The 26,947-nt window shown below is 38.2% G+C and overlaps 1 protein-coding gene across 1 annotated transcript; it reads left to right on the forward strand.

The window, feature by feature from the left end:
• Positions 1 to 1,702: 1,702 nt before the first annotated feature.
• Positions 1,703 to 26,215, forward strand: RELL1 (RELT like 1). The gene is made up of 7 exons (XM_065699230.1): positions 1,703 to 1,888; positions 12,521 to 12,763; positions 14,527 to 14,598; positions 15,883 to 15,940; positions 18,533 to 18,772; positions 19,463 to 19,650; positions 23,109 to 26,215. Exons 1-6 carry the CDS (start codon positions 1,801 to 1,803, stop codon positions 19,641 to 19,643), a joined length of 882 nt encoding a protein of 293 aa, XP_065555302.1. The 5' UTR covers positions 1,703 to 1,800; the 3' UTR covers positions 19,644 to 19,650; positions 23,109 to 26,215.
• Positions 26,216 to 26,947: the final 732 nt, after the last annotated feature.

Below are 26,947 nucleotides of genomic sequence, written 5' to 3' on the forward strand. Positions count from 1 at the left end.
CAAGTGCACATATTGTACCTGATGTACTATTTTTGAGGACATAATTTTCTGCGGATTTTCTTCACCAGAAAGGAAGCCAGGAGGCATGTAGGGGAAAGGTTTCAGATGGGTTGATTGTCCCGGACAAGAAGGTGCAGTCTAGTATTCTGAATCTAGCTGTGGATAAACTCTAGTTAGTGGCTGGTAAGGATATTGCACACATTGCACTAGATGAAAAATATAATTCAAGAATGTATCAGCCTTTATAATTACTGAAATATGGCTTCTTAAATGAATGGTGAGTTTTGCTTAGGTATTTACAATGAGTAAAAGTAAGTAAATACACTATTTAGATCAGAATAATTTAGAGTAATATATTCGGAACTATGGGGAAGCTACAGCTACCTTTGCCTTGATACAAGAATATGACTGAAAGAGGGGAGATTTAGGTTAGACATTAGCAAAAAAATCTTTACTATGAAGGTGGTGAGGAATGGGAACAGGTTGCTTAGAGAACATGTGGCTGCCCCATCCCTGGCAGTGTTCAAGGCCAGGCTGGATGGGGCTTTGAGCAACCTGGTCTAGTGAAAGGGCCCCTGCCCATGGCACAGGGGGTGGAACTAGATGTAGACTATCTTTAAGGTCCCTTCCAACCCAAACTATTACACGATTCTATGACTTGGTTTCATGCCATGTCAGTAGGAAGATCTAGTTGCAGATGCTGAAATACAATGTGGGCCAAGGTCTAAGCATGGGAATTAGTTTACCAGAGTGTAAAAACTTCTTCAAAAACTAAGCAATAAAGGATGAATTTGAGGCCTTGTGGATGGGAAGAGGTAACAGGGTGAGTGTGAGCAATGTCCCCATGCACTAAGGGACAGCTACTGCAGGGTCATAACTAGTTTCTGAACACTTGCATGTCCATTTTGAATGCTATAGTGGTGGCAGTAACTTCACAAGGCCCGGAAGCCCCTCGGCATAGCAGACTGCCCTGCATGTACAACCAGGTAGCTCCAGTGCAGCTCTGGTAACAAACAAGCTCCCTGCAGACGCTGGGGAGCAGGGCCCCTGATGCAGAACACCTGTCTGTGCTGTAAGCTCCTCGGCCTTTGTGCCATGCTACACCCTGGAAGCAACGGTGCTCCCGGCATGGTGCGCATGGCCACCAGAACGGCAGGCCAGCCTTCTGTGGCCACAGCTGAGAGGAACTGGTCTCAAGAACACCCCTAAGCCTGGGTGAAGAGAGACCCCGGGCAACCCCACGACAGTGGCACAGCACCCCCGGTGCTTGTGAGCCATTGCAGCACATGACTGAGTAAACGGGGCAAGAAGTCAGCTCAGCCTGACCCGTGTCCCTTGGGAAATGATGCCCCATCTCCACCTTGCCTCCCTGCTGCATCCCAGCACTGTCCTTCCCAGGCTGGAGGGGCAGGGCTCATAAAGCCTCGTCTACAAGCTGCGATCCTGAACTGCTTCTGGGCCGGGGGACACCGCGGCACACCCCCCGCAGCAGTGCGTAAGAAACGCCTTACGCCCACCGCAAGACCACACCAGGGGTCTGACCGAGCAGCCCTTCCCTAAGGCTCACCCTCGGTTTTCCCGGCACGGCCACAGCAGCAGCCACACACCACCCAAACCCGCCCGCCCCACGGCCGCTGGGCCGCGGCGCCCCAGCACCGCCCCGAATCCGCTGCCCCGCGCAGGCGCCGTGCGGTCAGGGCGCGCCCCGCCGCCGGTGGGCTGGGCCTGGCCAGGCCGGGCTAGGCCGGGCGGTGGCAGCGCAGCTGCCAGCGCGGAGACAGCGCGGGTCAGGGGCTGGGTATGGCTCCGGCAGCGACGGGCGGGATCTCGCCGACTGCTCCCTCGCTGGGCCCGGCAGGTGCCTGGCTGGGCAACCGCTCTGCTCTCGGTGGGTCGCTGCGGCCTCGGTTCTTCGCCGCGGGTGGGAGCTCTGTCGGAGGGGAAGCTTCGAGCCGGGGCCCCCGTCGCTCTCCGCCGACGGCCCCTGAGCCTCTCCGCGGGCTCCCGCCACCGGCTGTGACCTCTTCGGGGGGTGCGAGTGTCCGGGCCCTGCCGGCCGCTCCCGTCGCTCGGGTGCTTCGTTTGGCCTCGCTGCCTCTTCCCCGGGAGCCTCTCCCCGCGGCCGCGGGGACGAAGCCGGTACCTCTGGGTTACTTGGCGTTTGAGCCGCGTGGCCGCGGCCCGCCGCAGGGCAGCACGGCTGGAGCGTGTTCCTTCTCCGCCCTGGCCGCGCGGAGTCCGGGGGGAACTGATCGCGGAGAGGAGGTGGGCGCTCGCGGTGAGGCCGGCTGCGTTCCGCCAGAGTGCCGAGCGGCTCTCGTGTCGCGACAGTCCCCGCCCGGACTGTTAGCTTAGTCGGGGATAGTTCGGAGTTGCGAGGAAGACGAAAAAACTCCTCTGTTTCTGTACTCGTGTGGTAACCCCTCTGTAGTTCATTTCACTTCAAGCTGGAATCAGATGTCTCGCAAGGTAGAAATGCATGGGAGAATTGGTTCTATTTCACCGTCTGTTGTGAGAGCAAACTTGACTTAGCGTTCAGGTTTTGGAAATTCAGTTGACTGTTATCCCCGAGATCTCTGAAGAACACTCGCACGCAGACAAGCGCCAGAGGAAGTTAGTCTTAAGTGACATTTTCTTTGTTTATAGATAACCACAAATGTTATGGTACTAATAATCTCAAAGCAAAGCAGATTTTGTTGCCGGTGTAGTCTTAAGTGGTTTTTGTTGTCTATGCTTAAACGTTTCTTTTTAAGTTGATGCTCATTTTTACCTGGTGTGATTTTCAACTTGAGCAGCTTTATTGCCTCCGAATGGTATAACATTGATAAGAGTGTACTGGCTTGTTTGAGAGTAAACTTAGTGGAAACAGTTAACATGGGCTTTTGAGCATACAAGTAAGCAATAAATGTTTCTAGTCTTCCTATACTTAGTTTCCTACATCTGTAGTCGTTGGTGCGGGTTGGCTCCGTCAGAAAGGACTGAGGTATCTGCCACCTGCTATTTGTTTTCTGAAACCAAGAGGAATGGAGGGCTTGTCAGCCTTCTCTTTGGGGCACTGGAAAGATGTAAATACCGCTAGGCACAAGTGGGAAGAGTAGAATGGTGCTAAAGATGCTAGCGTTATCAGACCTCTTCGCCCCTCCCCAGCTAATTGATTTCACTGAAGGATTTTGAGCTCCTTGAATTTCAAATTTATGCTGACTGGTATCCAGTGCTCTTTGAGGCCTCTTTTTTTTTTTTTTTGGCTTTTTTTGGGGCTTTTTTTTAAATTTTTTTTTGTTTTTGTATGCAGAGGTTAGAGGAGAGGAATTTGCTTTATTAAATGTGTGTGGTGGCTGCATTCAGTGCATATTTTATGTGCATATTTTATTTGAAAACTGAAATTTGAGGGGAAATTTTCCAACACAGATGCAAAACATCAGTTTCTGTGTATTTTTGCAGTAGGAGCTGTATGCTGTGCGAGTAGTAACCAAAGTAATTACACCACAAGCACTCCAATTTTAACACTGTTGAGCAGGGAAATGTGAGTTTTTTGTCTCTGTATGTGTTTCTGCAGCATTATCAACCTCATATTGTGTCACTCATAAGGAATGGACTGAGCCTCTGTTATACCCTTCATAGAATCATAGAATAGTTAGGGTTGGAAAGGACCTCAAGATCATCTAGTTCCAACCCCCCTGCCATGGACAGGGACACCTCTCACTAAACCATCACACAAGGCTTCATCCGACCTGGCCTTGAACACCACCAGGGATGGAGCACTCACAACCTCCCTGGGCAACCGATTCCAGTGTCTCACCACCCTAACAGGAAAGAATTTCCTCCTTATATCCAATTTAAACTTCCCCTGTTTAAGTTTTAACCCATTACCCCTTGTCCTGTCACTACAGTCCCTCATGAAGAGTCCCTCCCCAGCATCCCTGTAGCCCCCCTTCAGGTACTGGAAGGCTGCTATTAGGTCCCCACGCAGCCTTCTCTTCTCCAGGCTGAACAGTCCCATTTTTCCCGTTCTCAACATGACAAAACTCTAGATACTCTTCTTGTTTTTCTTATTGAATTCTTAATGTCAGATGCGTTCATGGTGTGATTGTTTGGACTGATGGGGTGACCGATGAGATGATTTACTAGGTTTGGTCATCCTTATTGGTTCCTAACAAGCTCTGTCTGGGATCATAGAAATTGCTATGGTTTAAAGTTGCTGAGGGTTATGTGCAATATACAGTAATGCTTTTAGCTATAGTTTGTTTACTGTCAGTAGGATCTACCCAGACATATGGGATGTCTCCTCCAAAAATCCCCCCCCCCCCCCCCCCCGGCTTTTAAGGAAGCCTGCCTGAACTTAAAGTGTTGATAGGGCATGTAGTTCAGAACTAAATAAGGATTAAGAAAGAGCTCATCAAGGTGGAGACTTGTCTCTCAGTTCAGAGTAGAAAGCTCTCTTTCCAGACCTACTGCAAAAATTGCTGACAGTCACAACTTTTGTGGTCACTTCAGTGGGTCAAAGACTTCTCCTTTAATTTAAGGACTGTAAGCAGGCTCCAGCTTGAGGTGCTGTGAAACATTTGCAGTTTTATGGTTATGAATGCAATGTTGGGTGGCAAGGAGGTTGTTGGGTTTTACATTCAGGTAGGCCATCCCTGAGATTTGCTGCATGCATCTTGCTGCTAGTGTTCTCTAAGTGCAGTTATGAAGAGCTTTAAAGAACCAGGGTTGATCCTTCTGCTTGCTTTGTTTTGATACTGCTTTTGACAAATCTAATGAAGGTTTTGAGGTCTGTTCTTAATAGCAGATCTTAACCTTGCTTAACCTCTAAGGCAATTGGCAGTACTGTTAGTTGTCAGTATGTTCTTTCATCATGTGGCTTCCTTTTTCTCATCAGACTTCCTGCTTATTTCACTTCTGGCTGTAGGTTCTGATTACTACAAAGAAGCTAGAAGTTCAGCGGAATTCGCAAACTTGTTGAATGTTCCCCTTCAATGATAGGTGTTTTGCCTTTGTTACTTAGTTTGTGCATATTCCCTAAAGTGCAATTTCCTTGAACAATAGGCCAGCAAATGGTAGGCAGTAGGTTTTCTTCATTTAAGAGTTTCTTCCTCTAGAAAATTAACTTTTTTTTTTTAACTTGTTCTTTGCTGCCTTGTCTAGTTTGCCTGGTCTCTTCTGTAGCTACCACCTTACTAGTAAGGCAGGGAAGCCCAAACATTTTCTAAATGTCTTTGTGCTTGTTTTGGGCAGTGATATATTTTGACTTCTGATTGAAACTACTTGTTATTTCATCTGCTTAGGTATGCATAGGCAATTTTACTGTAGTGTCCAGAACAGATAAGTACTCTTTACATCGGGTAACTTTTTAAAGGTACATCTAATTCCAAGTTGCAGCAAACCATTCTAGCTAAATTTGCTATCATTAAACTGACTAAAATCCAGTATTTAATCTGTACTTAATTACCATCAGGGTTCTAGATAAATTCACTGCTAAGCACATGAATCAAGAGTCTGACAAAATGAAATTAGACTTTGATAACAGAAACCTCTACTGCAGCTCTAGTAGAAGACTTTATTTTATATCTAAATAAGTTGAATGTACTGAATTAAAACAAACAGATGGTTTAGAACTGCTTTATTCTAAGAAAATATCCACCACTTCTGAAATGCCAAGGGACATAAGGTGGCCATTTCTGGCATTTAATTAATTTCATTAAAACTCCACTACCTTAGTAAGTTTTTAAAATTTTTTCTTAAATTCTTGCGAGTGATATTATGTCTATAGGAAGTTTAGCTGATCAACAAGCTTTATTTTTATGCCTGAGTTTAAAAGTGTGTAATTTAAAATAAAAAAATTCTTTAAATGATACTTAAGATGAATACTTGAAATCCAAGTGTGTATCCATCCACCTTAGATGTTCAGCCTGGAGGTAAGAAGTGTCTATAGTTTAATGCAGTTCAAAGTCTGCTTCTCCTAGATCCAGGAGAAGATGAAGCACTAGGTATGATCATCAGGTGCTTCTTCCTTGCAGGGTGAGCTGAGGTTGCAGCTGCCTGACTGTTCCTCCTTGCGGCCTTGCCAGCTTAAGCAGTCCTTTGGTTGTGCCCTTTAAACAGTGTGTAGGTTCCTATGGTGAATTGAGCTAGAAGTGATCCAGGTATGGAAGACAGAAAAAGAAAGGAACCAAAACCCCACCCAAGCAAATTGTGTTCTGTCTAAATTACATTGAACATTGAGTGATTGCTCTTTTTCCACAGGTGGGTGGTGAACTGGCACATTAGTGGTGGGGAAGGAGATAAACACATAAGCCGATATTGCTGAGACATGTTTCCCAGCTACGCTTAGCTGAGATGTTAAAGCATATCATGTGCCATATCTGAATATTTAATTTGTTTTGTACTTAAATAGGTTGTACATTGACCACATTTAATTTCTTTAAATATTCATTAAGGCCAACAATAGTTTGTTCTGTATACTCTGAGATTGATAGCTGCATTTCACTTTTGTGCCTGAAAGCAGGAAATGCAGTCTTGTAACTTCTTGAACGTTATAGAGAAGATAGTGAGTGAGTATGTACTTATTTTAGCAGGTAGATTGCTAGAACAATCAAACTCTTAAAATGTAAACAAAGTTCTATGAAAGGCATGCCATAAGAAATAAATGGCCTGGGTGTAATGGGCAAAATCCAGACTAACCAAATAGGATTCTTTATCAGTAGAGCAAAGAGCTTACATCATTGTTTATGGGTTGGTTTCTGTAAATTAAACAATACAAAACCAGCTGGAATGTGCTTGAAGTAGTCAGCTAGATGTAGATTATGCTTGAGTTTAGTACAGGAGAGTTAAAAAAGTAAATAGAATGCATTATTTTAATGAGTTATATTACTTATATAACAACTAAACAGGTTTGATCTTTGTTATAAAAATGATTTATTTGTCAAGAATCTGAGTTCTTTATGCAGTCTTAAATATTTCTACAGATTTCTCATGTGCTTTATGAAAAGCTTGAGAATTGCCTATTTAGACCAATAAGGCAAAGCTTTGAGATAACTGGGGCTCATTTTGGGGAGATTCTGGTGATTGTACCAAGTATGAAATCTTTTCAAGTACCTGCAGCTAAAACCAAGGAAAGAGTAATTCTGTAACTGCAGATATCAGTACAAGCAAAATAAGATATTGTGGTGGTAGATACTAAAGGAGGAATTGTTCTCTCCCTCCGTTTGTAGTGAGAAAGAAAATAGGCGTGGAGTGCAAGCTGTTGTCTTTGCAGGATCTTTAGCCGTACTTGGCAGAGAGTTGTCTAGGTACAGTTAATCCTGCTTTTTGACAGTGGGATGAAGTGCGATGACCTTTCTAAATTGCTCCCGTCTCTCTTTTCTGTGAGTTTATAAAACCTTCTTTACCCTTTAAGTTTGTTACAGAGCAATACCTTTGCTTATGTGGTCTGCTCCTTTCTTATCACAGCCTTCAGACACTAGTCTTGGAATATTTTTGTGGTCAGCCATTATTTTACTGATACTTAAGAAAAATGTTAATAGTACGTCAAGGCCACGTAAAAATTGCAGCTTAATGCAGGATGAAATATTCTTTCATATGCAAACATTTTCCTCATATATTCTGTTTTATAAAGGTGCTGTAAAAACTCTTTGAGCCGTTGCTGAAAGAACACTATGTCAGACTAGTACTGATTAGAACCAGTATAAAAGACTTGGCTGAGTTTGACTGTCCTTACATTTACTTTTTAGGTAAAGATTAAGTAAGGGCAGGCAATACTCAAGTTCAATACCTAACACATATTCATTTTTAAGCAAACAAGAGTACATAGGATCTGAATTAGTAGCAATTTGTGGCAAAATGCAGCTTTAAGTGTCGCTTTATGTGTGCTGAATATTGGTCCTAAACCTTTTTATTTATATCACATCTTGAAGTTATTTTAATGTGTAAAGTGGTATACAGTGACAGGTATATAAAAATGCCAGGACAGCAAATCACCAAAACAAATTAATTTCTATAGGAATTGACTTGAGTCAAGGAAGATTGCTATGTGCCGAAGTTGTCATTAAAAACCATTGTGAAGCAACATCAGATATCATGAGGATGAGGTAAACTATCAGGTCTGTTAATAAGCATAATATGCCTCTGGGGAAGGAGAATAGGGAGCATACAATGAATGATGTAGCTGTGACTTGGGAAATAAAATATATTGCTCATTAGCTAGGCAAGCCTTGGTTTTGCATTATGTTGTAACTGTTGAGGTCTTTGAGGGCAGACATCTTGATGTGTATAGGGTGTTTGATAATGAAAGCTGGGTGCTGCACTCTGCTTATAAGATTACCAAGTATTTGATACACCTGAATACTTCTGGGATATTTTTTGTTTGCTTTTGGTGAATATTTACATCTCTGAACATAAAATGAATGTCATCAAGCAGTTTATGGACTTTCTGTAAGTTATGTATATTATTAATATTACTGATGTTTTCTAGTATAATACCTTTCAAATAAAGTTGTTTATCTTGTTGAATTTTAATGGGAGAACTAGATTTTTAGGTATCTACAACTGAAGAAGAATCACATAGTCTTACCTACCTAGTCTGGTATGTTGGAGTATCTCTGTTGATGAATTTTTAAGTTGGAAAAATACTTTTGAGTATGTCTCCCTGCCTAGTTCAGAAGGTCTTTAAATCTTAATCCAAGTAGTGGGCTAAACTATGCTACAGAGTATGCACTTGATGAGCTAAGAGTTTTTACCAACATGCTTCTGTCAGGAAAACAACAAACAGTGTAGGCACAGTTCTTCTTTTTTCTCTTTTTTTTTCAATTATTATTTTTTGGTTTTATTTTACCTTGTATGTGTTGCATCTGTCATTTGAGAATTTGTCTAGATTATCATCACCTTTGACTGCAGATTAGATTGTATCTGAGATTTTCTCATTGGTGTTTCCAGTGGCAGTCTATGAGTGGAAGTACTAAATCCTGAAACAGATTATGTAGCTAGAAAAAGAAAACTGAAACCAAAGGAACTCAAACCGTGCAAGCATTTATGTGCATTTATATTGCTATATATTAGGCATGCTGGGAATATGAACCTGAGGAGTTTCTGATGGTGTGCTTTTCTGCAGGGTAGGAATGGTATTTAGCAATTGCAATGGTCATTGATTTGCAGCATTCGGCAGTGATCTGTGTTTCTGAAGATGTGATGCATCTCAGTCACTGGAGTTGTTTGTGAACTTGAGATTAGCTCAGGTTTATATAGAATTTTTTATTGTTTGCTGTGAACATTTAATAACATTTGGGTTTAATTTTCCAATTTTCTTTCTATAATTTGTCTTCTGATTGTATGCAGCTTTGAATCAGCTTTGTATTGTAAACTGTATATATGTTTTCAGTGGCTGCATCAAGCTGATGGGGTTTCAAGTTGGTGATTTAAAAATAATTATATAGGACATTATTCTTCTTTAAACAAATAATCATCCTGGCCTTATTTTTGGAGCATACTCTGAGACTATGGCTCCATGTTACCACAATTACTTTAGGAAAGTGTGTTCTAGGTGTGTTAGTCTGTAAGACCCACTATGCTTTCGGTTTGAAGTGCGTATTTTACCTGCCATGGTTATGGAGATAACACTGAAATGTGTTACTTGTTTGGGGAATGAATGCCTCTCTTTCTGTGGAGAGAGGTAGAAAACTGAGAAAGTTGAGTCAGGTTGATCTCATTGCCCTTTTGCCCATTAACTTGAGTAGTGAGTGATGGTTGATCTCTTAATGTTGTAGGTCTTTCCCATTTGTTCTAAAAATGACTAATGTGCAAGCAAAGCCCAAAGTACCTGCCTGTTCTTGTCTTCTGTTTGAACCTGGAGGGTACTTATCTATTAATACCTCTCTGAGTTCATGATGTATACTGTTTAAGTTGGATTTCTTAGATTCAGAGATGTTGTGGTAATAAAAATACTACTACTTTGGTATGATGGCTTTTCTCCTGCTTGGGAAATAAATTAAGGTGCTTTGCTTAAATGGGGGATTTTGTACCTGTTGCTACGTGATGAGTTTTAGGGGGAGGGAAGGGGACACACACGACACACCAAACCCCCCCCAGACAAACAAAAAAAATTATTTTGGTATATTAAAATGTAAATTATAAATTCTTAGGAAACAAAGTGTATGTGAGATAGACTTTCTTGGTTGTGTGATGGTGGCTGTTAGCCTTTCCTGTCTCTTGTTTCTTTGTAGTGTAAAATAGTTGCAGCCTGAAAGTGTTAAATTGTACATATTGGTCAGTTGTCCTACTGGGGCATAAATTAAAGCATCTAAAGGTTACTTGTCTAGTGAATTCTGTATACAGTAGGATTGCAGGCCTCTCTTATAAGTGAACAGCTTTCTCTTTTGTATTTGGGAGTAAGCTAGACCATCTGGCTTTGTCCAAAGCAAACATCCTGAGATTTTGTTTTAACATTTAGCCTTGTGATCTGTTCAGTAGTTTGTTTGCATTTCTTACAATTTTGCTGCAATTCTGCTATTGTTTAGAAAGCTAGTTTAGAGAAATGCTTTCAGCACACCTTTTCTTCTTGCTGCTGATTGTGGTTTTATCCATTGTTATTTCAACGAAGTTCCTGTGGTTTTTTTCATTTTGAGCAAGTCTTGTGTACTGTGTACTACTGAAGTGACAATTCAAGACTGTCCTGAAAAATTCAGGAATACTTTAAAAATAAACGACATATTGATTTGAAAAGAACTAGGCTAAATACGTAACTACAGGTTTAAAAGAATTTTCTTAACTGTCTGTCACCTTACTGGTATTTTCAAATACAGTTTAGTTTTACAGCTAATGTAGTAGAGGTGTTTGTGAAATAAGCGTCTTTCAGTAATTTTCTGGAGGCTTCAATTAGTTGTGTGGGTTTTTTTTTTTTTTTTTTTGTTTTTTTTTAAGGGAGTGATTTGATTGTTCTAGACATTTCTGTTCTGAAAGCGTCACTGTCATAAATGGTTTTCTGATGGATATCTGTTCCTTTAACCAGTTTCATTAATGGAATGACTGTGAATTTCCCTGACCATTTTAATACAAGATGGAAAATATCTTGAAATAGTGTTATTTTTTTTCTGTTGGTTGTCTTTATTGTAATTTTTTTCTTACTCAAAACCCCCCTGTTTTCAGTTGAAGTGGAGAGTAATAATAGAGGGTAGAAATACAGCAATATTCTTGCATGTTGGAAGAGTAGTATTTAAATCTTTCTATGTGGGTGGGGAGTGTGTATAAACTCGAGAGGCTCAGAAGGAATTTTGGGTATGCGAATGTGTATTTTTGGATTTCTAGGAAGAAAATTAACTCTATCCCAGCTGAAACCTGGACAAACTGAACAGCTTTTTATTTTATATATGAGAAGGTACTGAGATTTTAATTTATCTGGGTATATTAGCCGTGAAAGTGGGCAAATACTGGAACAGGTTGCCCAGAAATGTTGTGAAATGTCCATCATTCAGATGGAACTTACCTGAGCAACCTGATCTAATCAGATCCACTTCTAGCAGAATTTGGACTAATGAACTTCAAAGGTCCCTTCTAATGTAAATATTCTATACTTCTGGTAGTTCAAAAGCCCAGTCTATAGCATGGAATATACATCTGTTAAATTCAGAGTTTAATTGAAACAAAAATGCATAATTGTGAGTCTGAAGTTAGTGTGTATGCTGCAACTTAGATTCTTTGCAAACGAAACATAAAGCCTTTTTCTCATCCTGTTTCAAGTTTAAATACAAAATTCTGGGTTCTGAATCTTAAACAAGAGAAAATGAGCTTATCTTATGCTGATGAGTAATTTTTTTTTTTTTTTCGTGCTGTGAAATCCTACTATTAAGAAAAACATCTCAGTATTTCACACCTGATGCTGCTGCTTTGCAAGGGTCAGTACAAAATCCTGTGCTTACATATCAGAGACGAATCCATGTTTTGTTTTTTTTTTTTTTTTTTTTTAGCAATTTTGCATGAACTTAATACTGGAGAAATGTTATCACATTTTCCTCACTGATGGGGACAAGGAGCAATGGTGGTGTTACACTTCTGTGAAATATATGAGCCCTTTTATTGAGCTCACAAGTCTATTAGGCTAGAATATTGTTCTTCACTCTTATGTTGTGAGTGTTGGGAGGTTGTGAGTGCTCCATCCCTGGCGGTGTTCAAGGCCAGGTTGGATGAAGCCTTGGGTGGGATGGTTTAGTGTGAGGTGTCCCTGTCCATGGCAGGGGGGTTGGAACTAGATGATCTTGAGGTCCTTTCCAACCCTAACTATTCTATGATTCTATGATTCTATGTTAGAGAAATATCATATGGGGGTTTTGCACCTTAGATGTCTTGTAATCATTTATGAAGAGGGAATATCTACTGTTAAGGGTGTGACTTCGCAGCCAATGAAGTATGTGTTGCCCATTCAAGTCATCACAGAAGGTGCACCACATTGATGCTAGGGGATTTAGTCATGCTTGCAATTTTCTAAAATTGATTTACAGAGTATAGTAATACCTGTGTTTATTTATTTGCATAGGTAATGGAGAGTTTTTCCAGTTTTTGTCAAGCAATGACTTACAGACAACTACTTTGACAACTAAAACTGATGGCAATGATGGCAAGGCTGAACACCTAGAATATATTGCTTTTGCATTGGTTCCTGTTTTCTTCATCATGGGTCTCTTGGGGATCCTGATCTGTCATGTCCTTAAGAAAAAAGGATATCGTTGTACAACAGAGGTGGAACAAGTAGAAGAAGAAAAGTTTGATGAAAAAATAGGTAATCAACAAGTCTAATAACTTCCTATTTCTCTACATTACAACTACTATGGAATAATTTATTGTGAGACTTCTGTCATTTCTCTGTCTATATTTGACATCAAAACAATATTAAGGAAAATATTTTTGTTACCATTATATGTCCGTTGGGTTTTGATCTTTGCCAGTCAAAACTAGGAGTGTTCCAATTTCCCATGCAAGTCCTCTAACATCAGTTAAGAGCTTACAGAGGGATCAAAGTGTCCAGTATATTTGTTTGCAGCTGTACACTGCAGTCACAGTCACCAGATTGCTTTTCTGCATTCCACATGCTGTTAGCAACAAAATATTATTACGCATAATTTCATCTGAGGAGGGATAAAAAGCCCTGCCACATGAAGCCTAACATCTTAGTTTTGTGTTAGCAGTCTTTGGTCCTGTTGTTCTGTCATTCTCATCTCCCATCTCATTATAAAACAGCCTTTGGACTGACTGTCTATTTTCTTTTGTATGTAATGTGTACTGCTTTTATTTTTTTCCTAAAGATGCTTCTTTTTGTTCTAATGTTTGTTTGTGCTTTTATTTTTATGGCTCCTTGTTTCCATCTACTCTTACTTGAAAACGAAACAAGAAAAGAATGCTATCCCTTGGAAAGGGCTATAGTAAGCCACTATAGCATTTGGCTAAGTAAATATAGGTGTCAAGTCACTTGTAAATACTTTGGGCTTCCTTCTTTCTCCTAATTAATTACTGTCAGTAGGTTCATAATAAGTGCAAGTTACACTTTGCACTTTTTGGATGTGTGGTAAGTGTAGAGCCATGCGGTATAGTAATGATGTGTTAGCATGTTCTTAAGCAATTACTGCCTGGGGCATGCATGTAGGGAATGGAACAGGCTGATCTGTTAGTTCACCTGCTTGGTAACAGCAAGGTGAGTAGTCATGACAGGGGGATAACTTATAGGTCTTGGGGAAGTAGCTCAAAGTTGCATTGCAAAGTTGCCTGTATTAGAGTGAAGATGGAACATGGGTACAGAGATACTGTAGCCCCTAGTACTACTGAGACAGATTTAGGATCTCGCCTATCAAACTTGTCTCAATCCTGTGATACTTCTTTTATTTTGATTTAATTTTTAAAGGTAGTCATAATTATTGGAAAGGGCGGAGCTGTGCCTCCTCGTAGTTCTGTTTTTCTCTCCCATCTTTCTCTGCCTTCTGAAGTTTTTCTGGGGAAGCTTCCAGTATTGTTAATAGGTGCAATTGATTCCAAAAGTATTTAGTCATAAGGTTCCTTTCTTAAATTCCTTGCTCCTGCAAAAAATAAAATGTGGTGGAAAGCTTAAATTGAATCCCTCTTATTCTAGAAGCTGATAACATCTATTTCAAAACAGTGACTTGGGCAGACTAATGATTTTGTTTCCTCTCCCTATTGTTAGGATGAAAAATACTGATGTCTTGTCTCTTCCTTACTAGATATAGCCGGAGTTTTGACATGTGCTTTTGAAAATTCAACTTTAATTCAAGTTAGTCAAGTCTTTAATATGTTGGAGCTGATGTCTAGACTCCATAAACTTGTGTTTGTGTTTTTTCCTGAATAAGGACTAGAAAGTCTTCTCTAAGCTTTCCTTCCGAAGTGACAATAGATCTTTTCTGTCTTTTGAAGTAATTTCTTCTGGTGTTTGCTTTGGTTTTAAGCTTGGGGCCTTGTTTTTACTTTGTTTTAAAATAACTCACTTTTTGATTTGGAAGCCCAAAATATTGACAACATATTTATTTCCTTGCACAGAAATGAATGAAACGATACATGAGAATAGCGACACTGTGGGACAAATTGTTAACTACATTATGAAAAATGAAGGTATAGTATTGTGATGTTCAAGTTATGGTGTTCTATAACAAATAAGTGGGTTTTTTTTCACATATTCTGAAGTATGGTATATTCATGTGTTTTTATTTAATAACCATTTTGTGCATGCTTAACTCTTTGAGATTGCCTTTAGAAGGCAATAACTTCAAAAAAATAGGGAAGGTTTTGTTTACCTGAGAATTATTTTGTGTGGTAAGTTTGGTTCATGCATTCCTCGATACTTTAACTATTTGGGCGTTTGATTTTTTTTTTTTTTTAATTCTTTTTTTTCCTCTTTTGGTTCATCCTTTTGTTTGTGAAAGAAGAGCTCAAGGTTGCTTTCGTAGTGGCAATGTTTAAAGCACGTGGAAATGTTTTTTCGACAGGTTTGTGCATAACTGAGACCATAGGGTAGACTAGCACTAACTTTATGTGCTGTGTGTGCAGAATAAAGGATAAAGAAGATGATATGACTGCAAAAATAAAAGTTAAGCAGCCCGTGGAATGCTTGGTTAGCTCAGAACTCACTTGCCTAGTAGAAGAAACATTTAGGAGACTGCATGTTTTTATAGCACAAGAACCTGCAGCCTTTTAATTTTACATTTGTGTAAACTGAAGTTCTCTGAAGTGTTGAGCTAGCTCTGAGTTATTTATGAATGAAGACTAGTCCTCTGGAAAAGTTGTGCTTTTGGGTTGGTTTGTGGGGTTTTTTTGCTTGTTTTTCTCTTTTTTTTTTGTTTGTTTGCTTGTTTTGTTGTTGTTGCTTTAGTTCCTTTTTTTACTTAATAACTGTCAGGGCTTTGAGTTTGTGTATTTTTCATGGAGGTTGGGATTAGGTGTGGCCCATATGTGTTTTAGAATATCTGAGCAATTGGTTGGTTTTAGCTGATAATTAATTTGCATTTTGTAGGGCTCAATTAAACCAGTGTTTTTCATCTGAAGTTGCTTTATATATATATGAGGTGATGATAATCCTGTGGTCAAATGGATGTTTTAAACTTTTCAGAGGCCTTGTCTGGGAGTGTTGTGCAGATGGCTGTGTTACATGGCTTAATTGGGGCAGAGCTTTTGAGTGCAATATGAACTGCACTTTTAGTAGCTCATGTTAAGAAAATCACATAGAATTATATTAATTTTTTTTTTTGCATAATTTTCTCTTGTGTCTTTTGGAGATATGCATGATGCAGTCATCTTTCTTCTAAATGAAGTTTCTTTGAGGACATGTAATTTTGCTGTTTGATTTTTCTGAGGCTAGAGTTGTGCACTTCTGAAGAATTCTGTTTATTCTCATTGCAGCAAATGCTGATGTGTTAAAGGCCATGGTAGCAGATAGCAGTGTCTTTGAACCTGAAAGGTAATTACTCATCTTCTTAATGCATATTTCCTGAGGCAACAAAAAATGTAGCCTTTCCAAGGATTTTATTTCCTTAGTACATCAGTTCCTTGATTTGCCAGCTAAGACAATAATACGTTGATTTCCATTGATTTACGTTGATTGTGGTGTCTTTGAGTCACTCAGTTTTAAAGTATGCCCTGGGTTAGTAACTGGCTCTTCTGGTTATGTGTTCTAGGTGTGTGATACGGATTCATTGCTTTTTGGGTTAAGTATTTACAGAGGCTGCAATACTTGTTTACTTCACGGTGAAGTTACTTACAATTTGACTTAGTCCAAAGTTCCTCTGTTTTGAAAAAACATAAGCAGTACTTGGTTCTTTTGTATGGATGATAACTTGAAATAGACCTTTCTTTCTGTGTCTCCTGGTTTACTTTTTTCTTTATAATCATGGTAATATATGTTGGCTGACCCACCTCTTAACTTTTTTCACTACACATTTAGAGAATTACATAGAGAAAGTAGTTCATCCCTGGAATTGCAGATGCATCATTTATGTATATCTGTACACAAGTACCTTTTAATTAATACCTGTACTACTTTACTTTTCATATGTAACCCTCTGTTCATGTTCAAGGTAGAGAAGATAAAGGTTCAAATAGTACTGTATCACTAATAAAATAAGTAGGAGTGTGTAGCTTTAGCAAAACAAAGGGTTGAGTATGCAACCATTTAAACTGTTAAACCACCTGTTTAACGCTAAGAGGCTTGGTTATTGTAGAAAAAATCATGAATTTAAGGAGTTTTTCTCAAGTACAGGACTTATTTTTAAACTTACCATGCAGTGGAAATAGTTGAATTTAACTCAGTCTTTTTGCGTAGGTATGTTTGTTATTTTGGGAATTTTAACTATTGTTTCAGTGGTGAATTCAAATACAAAAGGTAGAGGGAAGGGGAAAATAGTTATATAATTTCTGACAGATACTCCTAAAGCTTTAGTAACTCAAGTGCAAATCCACTGTATTTTTTTCTAAGTTTGATGCACTATGGAACATTTCCTAATGGTAAGAAAAGTAATGGCTAAGCAAAATCTTCACTTCTGCCACTTAAAGCCATTAATTCCTGTCTTTCCTTCAGATGTTGAACAGATTTCCCTTAATAGCATTCTCTTATGTATTTGAAGACCATTAAATGTTTCCTGTTGATATTTTTGTTTTGAAAATAAACATCCAAGTAACTCCTGTCTTTTGCAGCATATTTTATTTCTTTTGTTTGTTCTCCTTTGGAGTCTCTTCAGTTTGTTAGTATTTTTCTTGAAATAACAGTTCCAAAACTGGATGGAATTATCAGCTGAGGCATGATTAATGCTGAGTAATGTAACTTTAGGTTCGCAGGTTATATTCCTTTTATTTCCACTGTGAAAATTGTCCTTTTAAGCAACAACAGCATAATGATTCATGTTTAGCTTGTGATCTTCACCTTCTTTTTCTGCAGAATGATCCTCTGGCTAGTTCCTTCGTAATCTGGGTTTATAAAGCATTTCTGCTAAAGCACTGAAATTTGTTTTGTCCTTCCTGCAATACAGCCAGTATTTTAAATAAGATTTATGTATGTGTGAATATGTTTTTCATACACATGCTCTCTTCTGGTCATCCTCATTTCTCATCTTGTCCTCTACAGTTACTATAGGTGGCCCAAAGTTTATGGGTACTTTAGTTATTCTTCTGTTCCATTACGCGAGGAACTGTTAAAACACACTGAATATCATCAGGAGCAGAATAACCACATTAGTGTGCCTTTCCAGTTTCATAGTAAGCTACTAATATGTAATTTCCTGGTATTTCCTTTTTTTTTTTTTTTTTTTTTTTCCAAACAAGGTGTGCTACCTTAAGCTGCAGAAATTTCACCTTTAATGCACTGAGAGGCTTGATTTAGGAGAATGTGTTGCAACACGGTATCAAAATTGATGCTGAAGTCAAAAAAAGTACATCTTCTGGTTTCTCTATATGCTACCTGCTTTTCTGCTTTAGAAGAAAATCAGATTGAATCAATCAGATGTTCTCAATAAGTACTTCTTGGTGGCTTTTTCTTTCTTTCAAAGTACTTTAAGAAAAAAACTGTTTCTGAAGCTGAAGCCAAATTATCTGTTGAGTCCTTTTCTCTTCATGGTAGACAGTTTTGCCTCTTTGCAGTGTTGTAGGACAATGCTCTTTTATGATTTCTTGGAGATACTGTAACAATGCTAAAATAGTTTCCATAGTTCTCCGAGTGTGAATTTAACGAGCTGATTACATGTCTTCATCAGCAATTTCAGGTAAACTGTTTTCTTTTAGCCTGAATTTTTCTTCTTTTTTTGTTTTTACATTTTCTTTTCCTTTGTGTCAGTTATCTTAACTACATGACTGCAGCTGAATTAATTTATGGAAGTGATTTTAACTGCAAAAACAGAATATTGGAGGGAGCCTTAAACCAGACATCCTCACAAATAAATGGTTCCTGAAAAAGACAGTTGTTCACAGGCATAACTGAAGGTTATATCTTACTCTTCTTTTTCTCTTTAAGAAACAGGACGTTATAGTAAACACTACATTTCCTTTATACTTTTTCCTACAGCCCTTTATCTCCTACCTCTCCTGGGAGTCCAACAAGTCCAGGATCTCCTTTGTCACCTGGTGTTATTCCATTTAAACACAACTGTAAAGGCCATCACTTCCATACTGTTGGAGGAGCAATAGAACAGGATGTTTGTACTCGTTGTAGCCACAAACGATGGCACCTTATAAAGCCAGCTCATAAATCTAAAGAGCACAGAAGAAGTCGTATCGGAGAAGTTACAGTCCTTTCTGTGGGAAGGTAAGGCTTGGCTCATTTTATTGTATGTTTTTTTTTTAGGGAAGATACAGTGGCCCATTTTGGATCAGGTATCTATTGATTCTATGCTGTTTATAGCATCAGTGATTGTTTTTTGTAACCCTATTACTATTAGACTGAAGTTATTTCTGGAAGAAATAAGCATGGGTTGGTTGTTTGGGTTTTGTGTTTGTTGGTTTTTTATTATTATTTTTTTCTTTTATTATTATGTAAATAGGTGGGGATTTACTGTGGGTATAAATCCATAGCTATTGCTCTATTGATACTGGCTAAAAAGAAACAAGGGTTGCACACTAATAAATTCCTCTTTCTGAATTTGGTGTTTTTCAAGCAAGTGTGAGCTATAGAAAGCATTCTGTTTTGTTATTTTTAATTCGTAGCTTATGTTGTAGTTGTCTTAGAAAATTACTCCTCTGTGAAGTAGTATGCTACCTGTGGATTTTGCTTGAAAACATAATTCCCAGAGAAAGTGTGATTTAGCAATAGTGAGTATTACAAGTACATGTAGGTAATGGGAAGGAAGATTGCTCTGAAGTGAAGCTGGTCCCATGTGGATGTCAGCTATGAGGGTCTTGAGGACCTGAAAAAGTGTTCCTGTCCTTACACTGGGTACTGAGTGCAATGTAACTAATCTGAGGAAATAAAAATGAATCTTTCTTTTGCTTACCTCAGATTTAGAGTCACGAAAGTGGAGCACAAATCGAATTCCAAGGAACGGAAAAGCTTGATGTCTGTTACCGGTGTGGAGAGTATCAATGGTGATATGCCTGCCACACCTGCAAAACAGGAGGACACTGAAGTGCCTGCCACACCTGTGAAACAGGAGATGCGAGAGAGGAGAAGTTCTGAGTAAACTGCAGGTAACAACTGGTGGGAACTCGTGCTGAAAGTTGTATGTTATCAAATAAGTGAAGGTAACCGATAACGAGAAATGAAGTTGAAAATGTATCAGTTCTGCATGAAAATTCACCTTTCAATTTAAAAAGTTTCTACAGAAGTTTGCAAAACTTACATTTGCTCACTCAGCTAATGATAAATTTTTAAAGGTGAAATTATCCACCAAATTCTTAATCTGTTTATTTAGACTTCATAATGAGAGTAGATGTTGAAATAAACTCTTTGTGGAGGGTGGCATCAGAGGTCCAAAAATTAAACATCTGCATTTTAAGTTTTGCAGTAAGTGGTGGTTCAGATTTAGTGGCAATGTGCTTATTACCCAGAAGAAACAAATGCTGCTGACAGCTGCGTTACTGGAATAACTTAAGTGCTCTTCCTTATGCTTGCTGCCTTGTATTGTGTGCTTTTATGTAAGTGACTGCTTACAAGGTACTTCTCTGATAGATCAATGGATCTTTGGCTAATAAGAATGGAGACACATGAAAATGCTCATATCACAGGGATCTAGGTAGGTTACTAAGGAGGTTGGGGTTTTCTTGTGCATCATCAAAGTTCAGTGAATTGCTTGAGGTACCCCGTGAAGCATGTTAATATGTCCAGCATGGCTTTGGAATGCACCCCTGACTGTTTTTGGTTGGGTTTTGGGTTTGTTTTTTTGGGAACAGCTGGGGTGAAAAGCCCCTGTAAGTCAATGTGATTTGCTTCTAACTGATGACACACTGACTGATCATCTGAAGGGGAAAGGTGATCTTACATAAATGTAATTCAAATACAGAGCTTTCCCTTTAGGAAGAAAGGGGTTCTGGGATGAGGCACTAGATTTGAAGACATTGAACAAAGTGTACAGTGCCAAATTCTCTGTATGCTGAGAGAACAGATGAAGTCATGTTGTGTCAGCTCAGTCCATTTCAAACTCTTAGGAAGTTCAGATACGAGTGAAATGCAGAAGTGGAAATTGTGTATGTTTAACAATGTGACAAGACCCAAACCCCATTGAGTGTCTTGAGGTTAAATTTGAAAAGCCAAGGTTCGACATGTGGCCTTTTCTTTATATCTGTTTTTTATTCATTAAGAAGACATTCTGTAATTGTATCAATTAAGAAAGGAAGACAAAGTAGAGAACTGGTATGCAGTGGGATACTTCCTACCAGCCGTTATTGGCAGCACAGTTAGGACTGTTGAACTAAGGAGTGTGTATTTGTCTGGACTCTGTGCCTTACCATTAAATTATACCCAATTTTTTGGAACCACTGTCACAGAGAAAGAAAGACTTGGAGATGTGGTATGTTACCAAATGTTTAAAAGGCTGTGGAGTGTAATGAAGTAAATTCTTCTTGCTCAGTGGGTTAGAAGGTAAATAGCTAATTTGCAAGGAGGTGGAGTTGAGGTTTCAAAATGTAAGGAGTTGATATAAGCTGTCCTATCTTTATTGCTGGACATTTGTAAGACCAAACTGGACAAATGCTGGTCAAAGCCAGTGTAAATAGAGCTGCCTTGCAGGGTAGATAGTTGAAAGGATGACTAGATATTTTGTTTCTGCAGTTTGTTCTATGACAATTTTTGGCAAATTGTAGCTTTCTAGTGGCTGCTGACTTATTGTTGCTCTGTAATCTGCAAAGGATCTGCAGATGTCAGTGAAAGACAAACTACTCTTACTTTCTGATTCAGAATTACGTCCTGATGCTCAGCAGTTATTTTGTTGGCGTTCTTTCTTATTACTCTCTTAAAAAAAATCAATATTAGCTAAATGTAGAGAAGAAATAACCTCTTTCTTCACTGGCTGCATTGACATTTTCATAGCCAGCTACTCCTGTGACTATACTTTCTTTCCTGTATCTCTAAATTTAGCGTGATCAGACTATTCATAATACGATTTTTTTAACTTAGACTGGTTAGTCTCTGTAAACATTTGAAATAGAAAAAAGCATATATGAAAATAAAGCTAATTCCAGTGCACTTTGATCTAGAAAAAAGGAAAAAAATAATCTTTTTAAGTGACTCTAAAAATGCTTTGTAGTCCAGTTTTCTTTCTAATTTGTTCTCTCCTAAATAAAAAATGTATTCCCTGTAATTACCTAAAAGTTGTTCTCTAAATTTAAACCATGACTACTTTAATCTAAAAATAAGCTGTTCTCTAGGGAGATACAATAGTATAGCGATAAAAAAAATCAAATGTCCATCTATGGCAGCTTTTTATTGTAGAACCTCCCTTAGGATTAAAGTATTGCCCTTTCTGAAAACAAATGTTCTAATAGCAGAATCTCTTGTAAAGGTCTCTCCAGTTCGACAGAGCTATTTTGTAAATCATCTGGGAAACTTTCCAGGCTTGTTTGATGTGCACTAAAAAAAATAAACAGATCTTGCTTGAAAGACTTCCACGCTGCTCCCTAGCATGTCTCTAGATTAGTTTTTGTCCACTGCTGTGAAAAGCTGTTCACATATAAACAGGTAGTAGTTAGACCTTTACTGAATTACTTCAGACTCTTAATAAATCATTATAGCTTCATTTACAGAAACCGAACAGATAAGTATCACTTAAGATTTCTGCACCCTCAGCCAATAAATTTACTATAGAAAGCATACAGTTTTGGAGAATTTGGCTCAGATCTTCAGATGCAGAGGAAGAAGGCAGACACAAATGTGTATTTAACTGTTGACAGAAAAGGTTTGTTCCAGCGTTTTGAGGCAGTAGATTTGTGCTTTGTGGCCTGACTTTAAGTTATGTTACTTGAGAGTTCCTGTATGGAATAGTATTCCTGAGTTGGGCAGTACCTGAATGACATAATGTTGCTGGTTGCTTGTTTTCACTGCTGCTTTTGCGTTCAGGGTTTTTTTTTTCCCCTAAACTGACATGTTCTCAAGTATTTTCTTAAAGTGACCTCTATGGTAATTCAGCTTATCCTAGTTCTTGCTGGCTGTGTCATTTGAGGCTGTAGCATGTCTTCTCCATGTCTCCAAGGTCCATGTTCTCAGCAGACTCCATTTCATCACTTAAGTTTATTTAGAATATGCTTAGTGGCACATAAAGTAGTAGACAGCTGATGGTTGAAGTCAGAATTTTGAGTTGAGCTCTTGCACATCCGTTGTGAGCTATGGGTAAACAAAAACTCAAAGTACTGGTGCAGTGAAGCTATGTAACGTCTTTCATTCCTAGTACCCTTTCAAAGTTCTGTGTGCTTTGCACTGTGATGTGATTTGTTAGTTTGTCCATGTGTTTGTCCATCATTTTCATAAGTACCACCTAAATTTTCAGTTTCTTTCCTTTAGGATTTCACATGCTAAACTTGCAATGCACGGCAACCACTTCCTGTGATTGTGGCGTTTTCCCCCATTTCGGAGCATCTGCTAACTTTTCAATTGTGGTATGTTCAGTCTAAAACTAATTCTGTTATTTAGGCTTATTTTTATTCTTCTCTTGCAGGTGGAACTTTTAGAAGAAGCTTTGCTAGCACTTTGGAGAAAACTGAAAACTCCCAAGAGAAGCATACTATTTAAGGAAATGTATTTATGGCATTGTTGCATTTTACAAGTTCTATGGTGGCATCCATACAAGGGTAAACACTGATTTTTACTGGTGCAAAGCCATTAAGATTTAGACACTTAAATATTGTTGACCTTTGTGGACCTCATATCAAATGTTGGGCTTCATCTTGGAGAGAAAACTTAAGGTTTTGGACAGGAAAGGTAAAAGACTTACCAAATCTTATTTTGTTTTTAATTTTTTAATTTTTATTTTTTATTTTTTAAACTTAGACGAGCATTTTTAGTGAGCTCAGTATTACATGTAATATGATTACCCTATGGATAAACTGTGTTCACCCCTCTAGTCCATCTGGATTTTTCTCCTTTGTTCTGCCCCTCCAGAATTGACAAGTGTTTACTGAAGATAAAAGCAAGCCTTTGGAAGATGAAAATAATCTTTTAAGCTAACCACTAGTAGCCAAGCAAAACACAGGGAGATCTATGTCAGCCAAAATCTGCATGTGTGCCTTTAGTATATAAGCTCTTGGACACTAAAGGTTACTTCACATTAGAGTGGCTCAGTTATATGCAGATGTCGAATTGTTTTCTTTCTCCTCCTTACTCCCCCTTACTACTTGACATAGGCTGAACAGCATTTTTTTCTATGTAGCTGTGTAAGCTCTTGGGAAGGTTACTTTCCTCAAGGCCACTTGTTTCCCATTTTCTTGTACCTACTCGCTTGTGTTTGAAGAATGCCTAATAGTTCTGCCTTTTTTTGTTTTTATCCACAGGCTCCTAATTAAGCTAAGGCAACATATTTCAAACGTTAGATAAGGATATGGAATATCTGGCATAAAAAATTTTCTGGGGTATATGCGAAAGTACTTCAGAGTGGCTTTATTGGACTGAGCGTAACTTTTTTCATTGGCACTGAAATCTTGAGCCAGTGTCACTCCCTTCATATTTGAAGTATGACTTACTGCTAAAAATACCAGTGATGGTTTTGTGATATTAATTCTTTGTGTCAGCTTATCATGATTTCTACTTTGTCCTGTTACTTGTTACAGGGAGGCAAATCTTTGCAATACTTCAGCAAACTTTGCTGTGTAATAATAGAAACTGAAAAATATCATTGCTCCGAGTGCCTAAGAATATAAGTTCTAATGTAATGCATTTTAGTAGAGATTGCACTATATTCTGAGAACTGTAATTTATTAACTCAGTTAAAATCAGTGTTTGCATTGAAATTGATTTATTTTAAATTCATACTTTCAGTCCTTTTAGTCCAAGTGCTCTAAACTGTGTTTCTCCTTCATATCTGAGAATTTGGTTTCATCATCAGTTTACATAGTGTTAACAATCAATATGTAAAAAGATAAAATTTAGTCTCAATGCTTATGTATTAGATACTTCCATGTCTTCCCAGGAAACATGAAGTTTATTTCCACTCTTGCTGAAAGTATGTGTTGCAGATCATCTTTCTTCTACTTGTATCCATGTGATACTATTTGGACTTCATAGAATCTTAGAATTGTTTGGAAGGGACCTTAAAGATCATCTAGTTCCAAATTCCCTGCAATGGGCAGGGACATCCTTTACAAGACCAGGTTGCTCAAAGCCCTGTCCAACCTGGCCTTGAACACTTCCAGGGATGGGCAACCTGTTCCAATGCCTCAGCACCCTCACAGTAAAGAATTTCTTCCCAATATCTAATCTAAACCTCCTCTGTCAGCTTAAAACCATTCTCCTTTGTTCAGACACTACATGCCCTTGTAAAAAGTCCCTCTCCAGCTTTCTTACAGGCCCCTTTAGGTACCAAAAGTTTGCAATAAGGCCTCTGTGGAGCCTTCTGCAGTCTGAGCAAGACCAACTCTCTCAGCCTGTCTTCATAGCAGAGGTGCTTTAGCCCTCTCATTATCTTCATGGCATCCTCTGGACTCACTCCAACAGGTCCATATTCCTCTTGTGCTGTGGGCCCCAGAACTGAACATAGTACTCGTGAGACCTGAGTAGAGGGGGAGAATCACTTCCCTTACCTGCTGGCCGCACTTACCAATATATGTACTTAACAATATGTACGTTTCAGCAATGCTGTATTTTGGGGAAAACAAAACAACAAACCAACCCCAAAACAACCCATAATCAATCAAAGTTCTAAAAAGATTAAATGGTTTATTTTTCCTTTTAAAATGTGTATTTTTTTAGAGATGTTGTTCGTCCTTGAGAACCCAAAATAACTGTTCAGCCAGGATTGGAACTTGAGTGTTTTAGCAACTGTGCTCACATTAATTTAAATCTTTCTTAGGAAATCTCTTTAACATAAACACCAAACTTGCCTTAAAGGCATACATTTAATATTGTTGATTTTTTTTTTTTTTGTCTTCAAGCTTCTCTTAATTATTTATATGAAGAGCTAATATTTCTAGAACTTAATTAGTATTGGTTATAGTAATTAGCTTCAGTTTCCAAAAGACTGAGAGCTATGAGTATAAAATGTTACTGGAGAAAGAGAATATTGGGCAAAACCAAGCTGTTTAAGTAACTCTCACAAAGGAAATACACAGTTATAGACTGTTCCAAAAGCTTTAAAAACAAAAAAGGGGGGGGTTATTTTGATAATGTTTTTTGTCATGTTTTGGTACATGATGGGTTAGTACTGCAAGTAAATTTGCCAAAAGGATGGAAGAAAGCTGAAACAGAAATATGTATTTTTTTACTTAATTTAAAAGTAGTTTCTATTTTGATTCCATTAGAGATATGTAGAATAAAGGAAATGAAAATGTGTTGGATATGTAAAGCATTATTTACCTGTATAAAATACATAAGGTATTACAAGACCTGATATGTGCAAGAATTGAATTTGTGCATTGTTACTTCAATAACAGGATTTAGAAAATGTGCCTGTTGAAGTGCATTTAACACTACACTCTGCTATTTTGTAGGGGTATGGATATTGACGTATTAGTTTGCCTTTCTTAAATTTGCATATCAGATGTATTTTTAACAAAATAGTTTATATACGACTTTTGTACTACCAAGCAGTAAATAAAAAGTATTGATTCTTAAGTTGGCTTGTGACTTCTTTAAGCCTGCATCCATTCTGTGGAACTTCACTTTTGCTCAGTTTGTATAATTTGCATCTTAAGTTTTTGTTTATGGAGGTAGTGAGAAGATTAGGTTGTGGTGTGATATACTTCAGCATAGTTCTATATTTTTGAGAAAGGACAATTACAAATATTACTTTAGTTCCATATTTTACATTGGAAAGAAGAAAATCTGTGCTTTAATCCATGCTGGTATCCGATTATCTTAAAGGACTTTTACCTTTAAAGGATCAAGGCTTTAATAACTTTAAATTACAATCTTTATAAAAAACTTAGATTAAAAAATAACTTACTATATTTGACATTGAGCTTTTAAAAAGTACACAGTACTATCTTTATTCTCAATTGTTTTCATAAGGTATGGAACAAAAAATTACAAATGACAGGAAACTCTTGGCAGTTGCTTCCTCTTGGCTTGTGTCCCTCCGTGATACTACAATACTTAATTTGTTGCATTATGTTCTCATAGATAACTATGATCTGTAAATTGCATTAAAATTGAGGTTTTGTATATTAGTGATGTCAAGGAGGCTCAAAGCAAGTTGTGGCTGGCTGAAATGTGATTATCAGTGTACCATTCTATTTGCAGGAGTGTTTTTTTGTTTTTTGTTTGTTTATTTCAGTGTTCCTAGCTGCATCACGAAAGGTCTATTTTGAGATCTGTATTTTCTCTTCTGCATAACAAAATAACCTG

Source organism: Lathamus discolor, chromosome 1, assembly GCF_037157495.1.
Source record: "Lathamus discolor isolate bLatDis1 chromosome 1, bLatDis1.hap1, whole genome shotgun sequence".
Taxonomy (NCBI): Eukaryota; Metazoa; Chordata; class Aves; order Psittaciformes; family Psittacidae; genus Lathamus; species Lathamus discolor.

Bases quoted from the DNA above. Each gene is read 5' to 3' on its own strand.
- RELL1 (XM_065699230.1), top strand. From the start codon at position 1,801: ATGGCTCCGGCAGCGACGGGCGGGATCTCGCCGACTGCTCCCTCGCTG. The intron at 1,889-12,520 runs GTGGGTCGCTGC...TTATTTGCATAG, and splicing joins GGGCAACCGCTCTGCTCTCG to GTAATGGAGAGTTTTTCCAG. The intron at 12,764-14,526 runs GTAATCAACAAG...TTCCTTGCACAG, and splicing joins AAAGTTTGATGAAAAAATAG to AAATGAATGAAACGATACAT.